At 36.4% G+C, this 17,276-nt stretch overlaps 1 protein-coding gene across 1 annotated transcript in view; it reads right to left on the bottom strand.

Moving 5' to 3' along the window:
- Positions 1 to 12,810, bottom strand: part of LOC128999947 (uncharacterized) — a 43,888-nt gene extending 31,078 nt beyond the window's left edge. Inside the window, exon 1 of the mRNA XM_054426779.1 lies at positions 12,685 to 12,810. Coding sequence (XP_054282754.1) covers positions 12,685 to 12,784 — 100 coding nt within the window. The 5' untranslated portion in view covers positions 12,785 to 12,810. The remainder of the gene's footprint in view (positions 1 to 12,684) is intronic.
- Between the last annotated feature and the right edge of the window lie 4,466 nt (positions 12,811 to 17,276).

Raw genomic sequence — 17,276 nt, 5'->3', positions numbered from 1 at the left:
CATAAAGATGTGATGACACTTCATCTTCTGGGGTTTGCTAAACTCATGCGATATAGCGTGGACCATAGAGGTGTGATGACACTTCATCTTGTGGGGTTTGCTAAACTCATGCTATAAGTTATAGCGTGGGTCATAGAGGTGAGATGACACTTCATCTTGTGGGGTTTGCTAAACTCATGCGATATAGCGTGGGCCATAGAGGTGAGATGACACTTCATCTTGTGGGGTTTGCTAAACTCATGCGATATAGCGTGGACCATAAAGATGTGATGACACTTCATCTTGTGGGGTTTGCTAAACTCATGCTATATAGCGTGGGCCATAGAGGTGAGATGACACTTCATCTTGTGGGGTTTGCTAAACTCATGCTATATAGCGTGGACCATAGAGGTGAGATGACACTTCATCTTGTGGGGTTTGCTAAACTCATGCTATATAGCGTGGGCCATAGAGGTGAGATGACACTTCATCTTGTGGGGTTTGCTAAACTCATGCGATATAGCGTGGACCATAAAGATGTGATGACACTTCATCTTGTGGGGTTTGCTAAACTCATGCTATATAGCGTGGGCCATAGAGGTGAGATGACACTTCATCTTGTGGGGTTTGCTAAACTCATGCTATATAGCGTGGACCATAGAGGTGTGATGACACTTCATCTTGTGGGGTTTGCTAAACTCATGCTATATAGCGTGGGCCATAGAGGTGAGATGACACTTCATCTTGTGGGGTTTGCTAAACTCATGCTATATAGCGTGGACCATAGAGGTGAGATGACACTTCATCTTGTGGGGTTTGCTAAACTCATGCGATATAGCGTGGACCATAAAGATGTGATGACACTTCATCTTCTGGGGTTTGCTAAATTTTTGCGATATAGCATGGGTCATAGAGGTGTGATGACACTTCATCTTCTGGGGTTTGCTAAACTCATGCGATATAGCGTGGACCATAGAGGTGTGATGACACTTCATCTTGTGGGGTTTGCTAAACTCTTGCGATATAGCGTGGGTCATAAAGATGTGATGACACTTCATCTTCTGGGGTTTGCTAAACTCATGCTATATAGCGTGGACCATAGAGGTGTGATGACACTTCTTCTTGTGGGGTTTGCTAAACTCATGCTATATAGCGTGGGCCATAGAGGTGAGATGACACTTCATCTTGTGGGGTTTGCTAAACTCATGGTATATAGCGTGGACCATAGAGGTGTGATGACACTTCATCTTGTGGGGTTTGCTAAACTCATGCTATATAGCGTGGGCCATAGAGGTGAGATGACACTTCATCTTGTGGGGTTTGCTAAACTCATGGTATATAGCGTGGACCATAGAGGTGTGATGACACTTCATCTTGTGGGGTTTGCTAAACTCTTGCGATATAGCGTGGACCATAGAGGTGTGATGACACTTCATCTTGTGGGGTTTGCTAAACTCATTATGTATAGCGTGGGCCATAGAGGTGTGATGACACTTAATCTTGTATCTTGTAATCATGTCATGAACACTTCGCAACATATTGACGGTTTATGCGAGTGCAGATATGAGTAATTTTCGGCCATGTACACATGGCGATGCAGATTTTTTTTGTGTATAGTGAACAAAGTATAGACTTCACAATCGCGTAAAGTTTTCCTGAGTTCAACTTATAACTGCTTTCATTTGAATACATTTCCCAGCCTGCATTACACCTTGAAGCTTGAAGACTGCGTTTCCTTGACCCATAGATTAAAGAGAAGACAAATTTATGTACACTCTTTAATCTATACTTGAACCCACTGACATTCATCCGTAAAAATTGTACTACCTTTTCAATATAATCTATGAATAGTATGAACTTGTTTCAATTCTTTGCACTGAAATCACGTGGTTCAAAGATATTGAAAGAATTGTATTCCTTTAGTTTTCACAATTTTGCCAAGGCTGAATGCATGTGAGCATCAGTTGCATCTTTTCGGATACCTAAAATGTTCGTTGGGGATTTCCAACGTTATGACCTTTGAGTCGCAGCGCCCGTCTGTCATACCAAGACTCAAGGTTGGCTGACGGATGACAAGACGAATAAAATCATATTACAGAGCATAACTCACGAAGGCCGAGACATGGCCATTAAATTTACCTGAGGAGTCGAAACTCCGTTTTAAGTTTAAGATTTGAAAGTAATCTAAGTATAATCTGTAAGAACCGTAAATATTTCATTGACAGAAGAGACATGTAGAATCCTAAATCGTATTTTTGAATGTTGGTACGGTACTCACGATGAACGATTTATAAAAAATTTACCTCATTGAAATTATAAAAATATTAATTGATAAATTAAAACTTACGAAAATTTTAAGAGTATTACTAGTGATCAACACTAGAGAAGTCTATACAGTAATATTAAATAATTATGAACAATTAAGTAACAATTATGTAACAAGAATTAAGGTAAAATGTCCCTATGAGATCATGTAACATACAAATTAACGTGTGAGAAAGTATAAGTAGCCAAGAAGTTATATATGCAACAAGATATGGCGTATTGTTTCCATCTGAAGTACACAATGTTGCCTCGGCCTTGGGAGAATTTAATGAAGTTACCTTGGTATGTGTATGGTATTCAGTAACTCAGTTATCAAGTAACACATACAGTAGGCAGTACAGATAGGTCAAGTGGCCGAGGACAGTGTAACTCGCGAGAGATTACGTACAAAAATGCAACAGCTCTCAAACTCTTAACGAGATCATCAGTGTTGTAAAAATGCTTCTCTTCATCTCTACCAGTAATATTCTGTCAGTTTAGCATTGGAGTTGTTTTGAATTGTTTTTGGTTGTTAGGTAATTATGACACACAACGTTCTTATTAACGCACCTGTGTATAGACACGTATTTATTATTCGTTATTTTTACCGTCTCTAGACACCAGGTAGGCAATAAACTAACGCATCAAATTCGGGGGCCCTTGTGGGATCGGGTACATACACCTGCACTCGCGGTCAAAAATCTGCCAAAGATTGCATACCCATTGTGCTCAGCAAAGTCCTTGCTTGGTTGTGGTTATTTGGGTTTAATAATTAAATCAATATTATAAACAGACACAATTGATAGTTTAAGAAAAAATGATTTCTTGCAAACCATAGTAGTTTAATCGCTGAAATAATAACAATCTTGTATTGTAAAGATATGTCATAAATGTAATTAACATAAAAATATCATCTTACTTAAATTTAAGTGCTACTCAAACAGCATTTTTCTCCCATCATTTTTTCACGTACTCCAATGAAATCAGAAGAAAAATATATAATTAAATAAATTATATTGGTTTCGAAATGGCTCCCAAATTTCCTCATGCAACCAGAAACCCAATGTATTCATTTCACGGCGGTGACGATTATTTTCCGCTTTCCCGCGACTACTGTACTTCTAATCGAATTGAGATTCTGCTATTTTATTATGTTTTAGCATAACAGTTTTATGTCAGTTAAAACTCCCTTATATTATAATTGAGTACCAGGGGACCGAGTCTTGTGCTCGGTTGTGGTTGATTGGCTTTAACAGTTAAAATAATATACATGATCAGACACATTTTATCATTACAAACATAGTTTTATTACAAACCAAAAACATATAATCGCTTGAATAATATCAACTGTGTAATGTGTGTCTAATTACACCCGTTTCACAGGTCATAGCATTTAGTTTATGTTTTTAAATTTAATAGATAAATAATTTGTATACAGGGTGTTTTTATTTTTAAGTGCATAATTTATCAACTTTATTTTTTATTTATTTTTTTATTATTTAGTTTAGTTTATTTTTTTATGTATTGTGTTCGTATGTTTTTAGCAAATTTCCCTATAGGGAAGTAGCTATTACCGTAGGTGGCACGGTAAGATCTAGACCCGGGACCGATTTACTTTTTCATTTTGATGTCCCCAGAGGCCAAAAACACCATTCGTTCAAATTGTTATATATGTATATATATATATATACGTCCGTGAACGCGATAACTTGAGTAACTTTTGTCCGATTTTGTTGAAATTTGGTTTAAAGGTGTAAAGCGGGATAAACTTGAATGAGTTCGCGAACCAGCACGATCGGACCATGGGAACGGGGCTTTACGGGGGGTTTTATGGAGTAAAATTGGGTTTTCTCACTTTTGATCCTCAAAACACAAAATTTCCCGATTTCTCTTGAGACTTTTTTAAAGAGCTTAAAAAACAAATAATTTAGTATATAAAAGTATTTTTGTTTGATTATTAGTAACGAAGAAAATTAAAAAAATTGTAAATTTAAAATTCCCATGTTATTCTTATGGAGAATATTGTCAAATGTTGTAGTTTGCTTGTTTATGGATATATTTTGATCAAACTTGGCAAATTTATTTATTTTGTACTAAGCTATCAATATTTTACTCAAAAACACACTTTAGTAGTTTGCTTGTAGCAGCAAACCTAAGTACTCGTTAAACCTTATGTTATTGAAATATAAAGGGTGTCCCAATAAGAACGCCGGATTTGAAATGTTAACAAACCATTTATTTTCATGCTAAATTTACAATGTGAAACATGAATCTTAAAGCATAGTATCTCCGATTAGTAATTGAGTATTATGTCTTGTAAGTGCCAACCTGCTGAATACTGACAGGCCCGACATCTCTTGACAAAGTTTTCCATCACTTTTTCACACACTTCCTGTTGAATTCCATTAATGGTACGAATCATTTCCTCCTTCAAGTCTTGGATTGGTTGAGGATTATTGGCGAAAACAAACGACTTTAAATATCCCCAGAATAAAACTGAGCCAATTTATTCTAACTTAGAAATCAATCTTCGGACAGATGGCTCATTTGGTGCATTGTTCCGGCCGTAAATAGCGCGCAGCTTCTGTGCTTGTAGTGCACTTTATCTATGACCACACATTGATTCACCATGTAGCGATTCATGACTACAAATGGGACCTAATACTGATAACAACGCTGATAATTTGGGAATTTCTATTGAAATACAGATTAGGGTAAGACGCTCCTCAAATCCGGCGTTCTTACTGGGACACCCTTTAACTGAAAATCAATTCAGACAAATGGAAATTCGCTTAGTCGGCAGGTTTGCTGCGGCGGGGGTATTTAAAAACACAATGCCTGGGAAACGGAGTAGCCTGTTAATACTTTTAGTTAATTACCGATTAAGTCAATGACTTAAATTGAAGGAACTAATATTATAAGTAATTGAGCTGGTATTTTGCATTAATAAAGCCAATGGACCTCAGGCTTGATAGATACTGTATTGTCCATTTTAGCGAATTTTCTTATAGCACCCTGTAGCTATTAGTTACCGTAGGTGGCACGGTAAAATCTATGCCCGGAACCGATATACTTTTTCTTTTCGATGTCCCTATAAGGCCTTATAAAGGCCAAAAACACTAGTAGTTCAAATTTTTATAGATGTACATATACGTCCGTGAACCGATAACTTGAGTAGTTTTTGTCCGATTTTGATAAAATTTGGCTTGAAGGTGTAGGGCGGGATAAACTTGAATGAGCGAACCACAATGTTTTGAATGTTTAAATTAAAAGTTGGATGTTTTGCCAACAAAACAAATATTGGACTAATGCAATAATTTTCAGTTTGTCACACTTCGAAGATCACAATTGTCGAAATTTACAGCGAACCCGTCACAGACTTCTGCTTAACGAGCACCCGTCAACAACCACAGCCGCCGTTATCACAACACTATATGAAGATGGAGGTCGTGAAGCACGTCTCCTAACCTCTCTTCCGTAGAAAGTCGCGCGGGAATGATGGTGCGGATTTGCGCGGGAAAGTAAAGTCGAAAATGGAGAAAGGTACTCAAGTCCCATTGTCAAGTCATCTAGTGCCTATATAGGGAAGAGGGTACGAACGGTCTGTCATAAACCCGTACCGCCCAACGTCCAACGAAACATTGCGCACTGGATAGCATAGCAACTGGATTGTATTCGAGGCTCCTTCTATGAAGTTAGACCTCATTTACCAACAAATCATCGATCGCAGCACGATTCGCTAAATTGAGATACTAAATGTACGTGGTTAGTAACCCTAAAGATAAGAACATTTTATTTATTGTAACAAATACTGGGAAGATTATGTTCCTATCATTACATTACTACTAATTAAATATATTAGAGACAACTAACGAATCAATGTTTGAGTGGTCAAACCCCTATACTTAATGGGTATTCAACAGAAACGCAATGAATAGTATCGATATTTACGTTGGTCCAATCACAGAAGGCACAAGTTTCTACTGATAGCCACGTCTATGCGAGACATGATCTTGAATTGAACAACAGTTGAAGAGTACTAATATCTTAAAAATCAATAGATATTTTTAAATGGTCAATGGGGTGTTTTATATTAATTTTCGCAAGGCTGTTGAAAAAAAGGCGTCATTTCACAGTGCATAGTCGTGGATTGATTCACTATAACGACGGATATTATTATACAGTGTCATGCCGCCATATATAGTAACTTACTCTATGGACCTGTAGTTTAGATTCACAAGCGGTTGTTCAACACACAACCATAGTGACACTGCTACGTATATCAGGATTGCTACCAGAGTGGTAGGGTAATACCATAGACAAAAAGTTCTTTTTGTCTATGGTTTAAGTAGGAGGAAGCAATCTACTTTGATTGTAAAATCGGGATAGACAATTTGGCATTCAAATAAAAACCACGATGACGGTCTCAGGCCATCTAGGGTGAGTTGTCTTTTTCTTATCATGTAATCACTTTAACAAATTGTATAGGTCCAATTATGGAGCGTTGGAATCGGAACACAGTAACACAGTTCATCTTCTCTCCATCTCCAGCCCTGGACAGCTGACTGGTCATGAATGCTGCATGTTTCAAAATGAAACTTTTATTATATTGTACAACAATCTCGACACTGGTTTCACACGTTCTATTAGATTCGGATGCAGACAATGCAGAAAGCGACAAGAGTTGACTTTCCTCCTCGGCTGTATAGATTGTCACTTTCACAGGTGACATAGAGAGGATATGGATACGACGCGACGTTCTGTCCTTAGCGTAGATGCCTGGTGCCACGGGAACGACGTACGAACCAACTAGAAATCTGAATAAAAAAACAGTTTCACAAAGATGTCGAAAGAACACATCCGATAAAATGTATTCATTTTTGCCGAAAGTATCTTACGGCTCGGCTTGGCCGTTTGTAAGTATAAATGTTAATGGAGAATGATAGCCATTGTCGACTTTGACATTGACAAGCAAGACTACACTAGCTGTGTACTACCATGCTACTTTTAAAATAATGTACATGTATTGGCGAACTGAACCACAGATACAAACAGCATAGGATTAAATGTTGTAGTTTTACTTTATGAAAATCTTTATTCTATTTAGTAAAGATGTTAGTTGCGTATAGTTGCACGGACGGTATGGTTATCTTGAGTGTGGGGGGTTCTTCCCGGAACCTCAATTGAGTCAAGGGTGTCGCCACCTCTGGTGGATAGGTTCATCCGGGTGGGTCCCACTTCTATACCTGCCTCCTTTTGGGAAACCCTGATGGCCTGGCAGTGATGTTGGGTCTGACGGGCAAACGAAGTAGATCGGGTGCTGGGTCCGAGCCCGCCATGGGTATCTGGGGATCTATCGCTCTGGTTATCTCTGGTTTCCCAGCAATGGGTAAGGCCTCGATCGGGCAGCGGTGTAAATGGGAGGTTGGGGTTCCCCCCGTCAGCGTGCTGATGGTCCCCTTCCTCCTGGCTATTGATGGCGGGTTCTGCCTGTCAGGGATGAGATAGGTCCCGAGTGTTGCTTGCACTAAATGCGTCGGGGCGCTCTACTATGGACCTCTAGGTTCCGACCTAGTGGAACCCAGGTGGAGTGACGCTTAAACAAGCAGCCGGAATCCCTGGTTAGGATTGAGGGGCAACCCTCTTTCCGAAGGGTCTGCTTCGGCAGCCGGCGAGCCTGATGACCTTAAGTCATCCGCCCATGATGTGCTAAAGGTTGATGCGTAAGCTTCGGCCTACATCATGGGGCCCGGGTATGTCCTGAAGGATAGGTACCGGGTAAGCAGTCAGGGGGCTTCGGCTCTCATGACAACAAATAATAATAATAATAATAATAATAGTTGCGTATCAATGTGGCTAGCTTGAACGTAATGATTACATTCGGAGATACAAACCGTACTCTTTCTTGGAATTATTTATTCAATGCCAAATGCTATATCGTCCATATCCAAATATGAAAATACAGTCCAACCTCAGTATAACGAATCTGAAGGGACCGAACTGAATATTCGTTCTATCAAGGATTTCGTTAAAATGAGGTTCGTTATATAGAGGTTAGGTTTGCAGGAATTTCGCTAAGTCGAGGTTCAGAACCAGTGTCGGTCAATATAGGCCGGGATTTGACCTCATTAAAACACAATTAAAGTAGCATAGGCTACAATACTTTACAGTACAGTGTTCATTGTGCAGTAGAACCTTCTGTATCTAATAGTCAATGGTAGAACCTAAATTATCCGGCATAATAAAGGTGAGGGATCTTGAATATTGCACAATCATGACAATGGCATTTGCCTTGGTACAGGTTAAAAACTTTAAGTTTAAAATCACAGCTTGTTCTAACCCTCCTAAAGACTAGCCAAACACTACATTGCGTAGTCATAAACCATGTAAAGAACAAAACAAAACAGTAGAAAGTTGTGTAAGCTACTGCTCGCGATAGGCCAGTACGCTACCGTAGGCTACAGTACTGATTTATCATAAGAGAGGAATGTCAATAATAATCATTAACTATAGCATTGGTGTTGCTAGTTGAAACAAATCGTATTGAAAACAATAAATTATTAGATAAGTCATTATAAAAGTGCATATTCATAGCCAACTTAAAGATAATAAAAACACTCGTAAATTAAGGAATATTAAAATAACGATGTTGCTATTCTTTCTCTTTGCTTTTGTTTTTATATTCTTTCTTAGATTTCTCTTTATCCAAAAATTGTAAAATTCACCATATTTACTTATCACCCAATCACAGCTTACTACAGATTACGTCGTCATCAGTCCTCAGTGAATGAAATCAGTTCTCAGTTGCAACATTGCGTGCGCAGCGACAGCAGACAGAGAGATGTGTAAAAGAGATGTGTATGTAGAGGTAAAATATACATAGTCTTTTATGGAGAGTTCTAGGGGATTAAAAAAAATTCGTTATATCAAGGAATTCGTTATATCGAGGTTCGTTATATCAAGGTTAGACTGTAACTTAATGGTGGAATCGGTTATAGTATCGCTGTAGGAGGTAAACTCTCAATTTCCTAGTTCTATCAAAATGCACATGTATGAATAAACTATAGATAGATATGTTATTACATATCATTTTCAGGGGTTTTATTCGTCAGAATGCTACCAATACCCACTTTATGCTTCATTTAGTTGAAGCACCTACATACGTTTCACTACGTAAACAATAATTACATTTTCGATGATTTTTAAGTTAACACGGATAAGCGTTGAAACTAGTAGTTGGAAAACAATGAATGTAAAAAGGGTACCAAGGAGATCAAATAATGCAAATTATAAATTTATTTTATTTTTAACTTGTTGATAATTATAGATCACGGTTTGTAAATGACACTTTCTCATCCATTTAGATTAAGACACTCGTAATGATATGTGAAATCAATTAATAACCTAGGTTTCTAATCAACCTTAACAGCTAGTCTATTAGAGGGTTAATTATCCCTTTACGTTCAAAGTGCATTAACTAAACTAGCAAACACTTACACCGACAGGAAAATTATAATTAGATTTAAAAAAAAAGTTCGACTATGGTATTACACAGTTTAAATGTTAAGGTTTTAAACATTTAATTGCACTTAAGGTATAATATACTTCGACCGAATATACTTATTCGATTTAATTCAATTAAAATCCATGTTTTAGCCCCTGAGCAGTGATTTAACTAAAAATATATTTTAGCTTTCGTCAACAACTCAATCAGTTGTAATTTACGTTACGGCCATTTCAGCACTAACATGCCGTCATCAGACATCTTCAGCTTAACAGCGTCGTCACAGTAGAAACACACGGACGCATTTTACTACAATTACAAAAATACGAATATAAAATTAACAGGCCTGTTGCACACGCGGTACCGGTTGAGATGATCTGAACTGGATGCCGACTCAAATGTGTTAATTTAATGTTCGAATTTTTGTAATTGTAAAATATGTCCGTGTTATGTGTTTCTGCTGTGACGACGCTGCTTCAGCTGAAGATGTCTGATGATGGCATGTTAATGCCGAAAATACCGTAACGCTAGCTATAACTGATCGAGCTGTGGACGAAAGGTAGAACCTATTTTTAGTAATTACAATTCCATATCTAAAAACCAATAAATATGTTTTGCTTGTACAAGCATAAAATACATGCATGTTTTGGATCTTTGAGGACGACACGTCCTAGGTGTGATAGTCGTATAGCAAGCTCATTGGCAGGAGCTGAAAAGGGAACGTAGACGCGGAAGCTGAAGTGACTTTCGTTTCATGAGGCAATAGCGCCTATGGACCAGGCCTATCTGGGTCAACCCGCGCGCGGCTCTGCACTAGACCACAAACCAGTCAGGTGCTGTTCATCAACACCTGATTTTAGTGTAATAATCAACTGTCTTGTCACAAAAGTTCACGTGTTTGATGCATTCGCTCACGGATCGTGCTGCGGGAAGCTACGTACCAAACATGCACCAAATAAATCGTAAAAAAATACAATCAACAGTAAATTCTGAACAGCACATATTTTTTCAATATGCGATAGGGGTGAACTTGTGAACACATAACATTTACTTGAATATCCTTAATATTGTAGTGAATGAACAGTGTTTCATAGTAATCTACTTATCATAAGATTATGATCACCCATTCTTGGTTGATATTAAAATTAATTTAAAAATAATTATAAATACCCCCACCACAGCAAACCTGCCGATTAAGCGAATTTCCATTTGTCTGAATTGATTTTTAATCAAATCTATTTAAATAACATTAGGTTTAACGAGTACCTAGGTTTGAATAAAATAAATAAATTTGCAGAGTTTGATCAAAATATATCCATAAACAAGCAAACTACAACATTTTACAATATTCTCCATAAGAATAACATGAGAATTAGAAATTTAATTTTTTTTAATTTCTCCGTTACCAATAGCCGTACAAAAACACTTTGATATAGGCTACTAAATTATTTGTTTTTTATGGTCTTTAAAAATTTCTAGAAAAAAATTGGGAAATTTTGTTTTTTGAGTGTCAAAAATGGGAAAACCTATTTTTACCCTATAACCCCCCCCCCCCCGTAAACCCCGTTCCCATGGTCCGATCATGGTGGTTCGCGAACTCATTCAAGTTTATCTCGCCTTACACCTTTAAACAGAATTTCATCAAAATCGGACAACAATTACTCAAGTTATCGCGTTCACGGACGTATACATATACGTATACGGTATATAAATGCCTCTGGAGACATCAAAATGAAAAAGTAAATCGGTCCCGGGCCTAGGTCTTACCGTGCCACCTACGGTAATAGATACTTAGCTGTAGGGAAGTTCGCTAAAACAAGCTAAGTTTATTAAGATCCTTATAAAATACCTATTTTTAAATATAACAAACTTCTGAAACTTAAGGGTAGTATAGAAGGCGTCCTAAAAACTAAAAGTATCTCGATGACTGTATGTATGGCGATGGATTATGGAGTGGTGGTCTTCCTCTAACTGGAAATTGGAAATCATTTGAAAGATAATTAATCAACTGTATAAATCAAAGTATACCGTACTACCGCAGTATACTTGGCTTGGATGTCGATGGGTTTTCAATCAATCTACACTGCGTATCATTGGTGTTCAATAATGGCAAAATCATATTTCGTCAAGTAGATGTAGTCGACGTCAAATAACACTAGGCTATTGTTTAATTTTTAGGTGAAGGTAAAATTTTTTTATCAAACGACTGTAATGACAAGACATCAATAATTTGTTTTTGCCCCATAGAGGTATTGATAAAATTTGCCGTCAATTTTAATATTTAAAAATCTTACTTTGTAAAGCCCAAATTCTAGTGTGAAGTGAAATCTGTGGCCAAATATTTTTATTGACAATTATAGTTTAAAAAATTCCTGTAAAATTATTGTATTCTGCTATGTAGACCTATTTTAAACATCAGTTCTCAGGTTTTAATTTTGATGGTGGAGAAGATTGTGGTAGGCTAATGAGGCTTTTAGATTCTTTCATTATCGTCTCAGATAGTCTAATATTTATATTAGATTGAAACATGTTTAACGCATTGTGTATTTATGCAGCAAATAATATGGGTGTTTTCATAATACATTTATTTATACTGTATTGTGTATATTCTAAAATAAAATTTAAGTAAGAGTACGTAATTATAACGACCAATACGAATTTCCATTGCAAACAACAAACAGAAAATATAAGATACAAGCAAAATCATCGAAGTCTATCAGTAAAAAATAATAACTACTGTAAGGATTTTATAAAATATTAATTTAACAGCTAGATAAAGAAATTCAGGAAATATACTGGAATAAGATATGGATTAAACTACACTTTTAATGGCTAGTAATTTTTCATCAAGTTTTTAACCTTCTGTAATTAAATATAACCCTATAATAAATTCTCACCTGGAATTGGCGTGAGATATATAACGGTTACAACCGCAGATAATAAACCGACAAAAACACTACATCTAAAAATCCAAACAAACACGCTCTTATCATACATCGTTCACTCCCCGAGATATCGACTCAAGTGTCGTCTGCATCTGAAACTGACGTATGTTTTTTTTACATCAGCTGTACCACACTGGACTGGAGAGTAACGTACAGGCCGGACAACGTTTGCGCAAAAATATATTTATAAAACAGCCATGGAACCTTGACAAATCCATTCAAACAAATAATGGATAATTAGTAATCCAAGTTTGGTAAGAACATTTCTTCAGCTTTTACAATACATATTAATAATAGTTAAATACTTTTATTTCTTTTTAACTGATCGGTAAACACTTAACAGAGCTGCCAGTGGAAACAGGAGCGTTTGGGTATAGAAGTGCCACGCATGCGCACTAGTAGACCATACCAAGTAAACGCTCCGGCTACTTTTAATGTAACGGTTGTGAAACGTCAAACTAGTTATAGCGGGTAGCTATTTCTGTTACTTTGGAACGAAACCGTATGGCGTTGATGGGTAATGGGTATCACTGTACAGTCTAACCTTGATATAACGAACCTCGATATAACGAATTCCTTGATATAACGATTTTTTTTTAATCCCCTAGAACTCTCCATAAGACACAATGTATATTTTACCTCTACATAACGAACATACCATAACAACGACCTTGATTTAACGAATTTTTCGTGATTTCGGCTAAAATAAGACACCTCAATATAACGAATTTGTCATTGTCAGAACCTCTACATTGCGAATTTAACCTCTGCATAACGAATTGTCTACGTCTTTCCCTCGATATAACAAATCCCCCACCCAATTATTGTTTTGGGAAAATCTGTTTCTTTATCAAATTAAATGGTAAGGTCACGTCATCGCTTGCGCTAACATTCCTGCTCCGTTTTACATCTTTGTCTTCTGTCACTGCGCGCGCTATGTTACAACTGAGAACTGATTTAATTCTCTGAGGACTGATGACGACGTAATGGTTAGTAAGCTGTGATAGGGCGATATGGGATAACTATGGCGAATTGTACAATTTTTGGATAAAGAGAAACCTAAGAAAGAATATAAAAACAAAACCAAAGAGAAAGAATAGCAACATAGTTATTTTAACATTCCTTTTATGAGTGTTTTTATTATCCTTAAGTTGGCTATGATTATACACTTTTATAACGACTTATCTAATAATTTATTGTTTTCAATACGATTTGTTTCAACTAGCAACACCAATGCTATAGTTATTGATTATTATTGACATTCCTCTGTTGTGATAAATCAGTACTGTACTGTAAGTAGCCTACCGGCCTATCGCGGGCAGTAGCTTACAAATCTTTCTACTGTTTTGTTTTGTTCTTTACATGGTTTATGACTACGCAATACAGTGTTTGGCTAGGTTTTAGGAGGATTAGAACAAGCTGTGATTTTAAACTTACAGCTTTTAACCTATACCAAGGTCAATGCCATTGTCATGATTGCGCAATATTCAAGATCCCTCCCCTTTATTATGCCGAATAATTTAGGTTCTACTGTACAATGTAAACACTGTACTGTAAAGTATTGTAGGCTATGCTACTTTAATTGTATTTTAATGTGGTCAAATCCCGACCTATATTGACCGACGCTGGTTCTGAACCTCGACTTAGCGAAATTCCTGCAAACCTAACCTCTATATAACGAACCCCGTTTTAACGAAATCCTTGATATAACGAATATTCTGTTCGGTCCCTTCAGATTCGTTATACTGAGGTTGGACTGTATATTGCTTGTAGCCTGCAATTAATAGTCATATACTTATTATTAATTTATTTATTTTGAAAGACTTCGTCTCAAATTCACTAACGGCAACTAAAGCGGTATATGGATCATACACGTAAACAAAATGACGTACCGGTAACTGGTACGAATTCTATTATAACAATAACATTAACATAATTTCATGGTTTGGACAGTTCTATTTCAGTTATGTTAAGTAATGTTTACTTTTGGACCAGTAACACCATTTGTTTATTTTAATGACCCACCACTTTCTGTTCTAATATTCGTGGGGAATCTACAAGTTAGTTTGTAGCTAGAGAGTAGTAGCCTATACTTAATCACTGTAAGTATAGTGAGGGCCTAACGTGACTCTTTTTGACCCGAGGTCGAGTTTTACGATCGTGGCGAAGCCGAGGTCGGAAAATGAGCGATGGCAAAAAACACTTTTTTCCTGTGTGGTGAACTATATTTTTCGTCATATTGCATCATTTTAACAAAGGCTAGAAAACGAAATAATTTTTATTTGAAGATTAGGCTACCTCTCAAAACGACTTCCAGCTTGTTTTCAATTCTACTAAAAATGCAAATAAGTAGCTGTTTAGTAAGTGATTCAATCATTTCGTCTATTACGATTATGTTACATTACCATCGATGTGTCGAGCGATCGACAACAATAAGCTAACACTTTACATAATAAATCAACCGATAAATAGTTTCGATCGATACGATTGCCATAATCGAAATTTACAACCGTTTACAAAAGCTGATTTACTCCCTAGAGACTAAAAATATGCTACTTTAGACCCGCAACGCATGCATTAAAAACGGCTGTTTTTGCTGCAGAAAAATTGATTTGGTTTATACAGGGTAATCAATTAAATCTTAGGACGAATTTATAATTTTAAAAAGAGAAGAGATATCATAACCAAATTTAGTATATCATCATTACTGCGGTAATAGAAAGCTACTTTCTGTGTACATGGTGATCGGAAGACACCTATAGGGAGCGGCTCCTTTAGGAAGTAAGTTTAAAATCTTAAAGTTAAAGGTAAGCATAGGTTGATATGTAGATAAAATTGAAGGCCTTGTTGAACTAAAAACAATGCCGCAAACCAGACCTCAAATGGGCAATCGAGTCAAAAAGATGTTTGAAGATCCGTTAAATTTGCAATGCTATTTATGAGTGAAAATTTAAAAACGTACGTTTTCATGTCCCTGGCCTTTTACTTCGTAGATACTGGATTTGTAGTTTATTATTATGTGTTTTAATATTTTTTGGGACGGGGGCAACATGTTACACACATTTATTTGGTTTTAAATAGGTTCTAGGTATTCTTTTCGTATTTTTAAAGTCTCGAAATTCACGACCATGACGTGTCCCTAGGGTACATTTTCCAACTTTCACGCTGTTTTTAGACTAATTATTCATGCCGAAATATATAAAGCCATATTTTTATGTCATCAATGGTTATTAAACTTACAAAAAAGGAGCATATTATAATTTTATTGTCATTGCAGACTGACTACCATGACAAAATAAGTCTGTCCCTCGATTTGGCGTCACGACCATTTGGGAAAAATTTTCAACTTTGGAGCACGACAGTGGCAAGCCTGGCGTCGATGGAGTCAGTTGGTTTTAGAGACTAGTTCGGGGTGTACGTCAGGATTGTAGTGCAGGTCGTTTTGAGTTGAAAGGAGGAATCACAAGATTAATAAAGGAAAGATTGTGTTTTTTGTAATTTCGGTGTGTCCATGACCGTACGTAGTCATTTGATGAAGTAGACATGGTGTTAATTTTTGTTTATAAGATATTTCAATTGCTAGATTAACCTAGAAGTACACTTTGTATCCTCGAACATGAGGTGCAGGGCTACCGCCAGAACAGAGCCAAATAACACGTAATTTCACGACCAAAGTTTCACGACCATCGCGGTTTTTTTCACGACCAATCCAGCCTTATGGATTATAGTGTGTTTGGTCGTGACAATAACTTTAATATAATTGTAAATTGAACAGTTTAGTTCAATTGAAACACATAATTTTATTATAACTAACAGTATAATTGAAGGATTGTTTAGAAAGATTTAGATTAGTTCAGACAATTCACGACCGTACCGCTTGTCCCTGACCATCACGTTTATGATTTCTATCATAAAAATTTCAAAAATTAAAATATCGTCATATTTCAATGTTTTATACACAAAAGAAGCACACCTCTATACAAACATAAAGACTTTTCGGGTCTCAGGTAAGTTTTTTCGGAGTTATACAAACTTTAAAAGATTTTATTGGCTTTTTTCTATTTTTTTAGTTTTTATATTTTTTTCTAGAAAGACCGAATATACCTTAAGCTCAGTGACCTTTTTATTGTATAATGGTCATAAAAGTAAATTAGTTTATAGCAAAACATAGTTATAAAAATAATATTAACTATTTTTAATATTCATTTAAACGTCCGTTATGGTCGTGACAGGATTTTGTGTTTTTCTACTAAAGATGCTCTTTAAAAAGAAAACTACCAAAGATATTGCGTTACCATGGACATTTTATGAAACTTCAAATGTTAATGAAATAAAAAAAAATATAAAAGTTTTGAAAAAAGGGGAAAAAAATTTGCAAAGTGCTTTTCCTGAAAACGTACGTTTTTAAATTTTCACTCTTATACGCTATATCTCCTCAGGGGGGCCCGCTAGAAGACGGAAGAAAATCATAAACGTGAGCATAGGTCATATGCACATCAAATTAAAGGTCTTTATCAGTAGAATACAATGCCACACATTTGAGC

The sequence above is a fragment of the Macrosteles quadrilineatus genome, unplaced genomic scaffold, assembly GCF_028750875.1.
Source record: "Macrosteles quadrilineatus isolate MER2022 unplaced genomic scaffold, UCM_ALF_1.0 Scaffold_1__1_contigs__length_201487025, whole genome shotgun sequence".
NCBI classification, from domain to species: Eukaryota; Metazoa; Arthropoda; class Insecta; order Hemiptera; family Cicadellidae; genus Macrosteles; species Macrosteles quadrilineatus.
The sequence above is the reverse complement of the archived record's forward strand: the minus strand, read 5'-3'. Positions and strand labels throughout refer to the sequence as shown.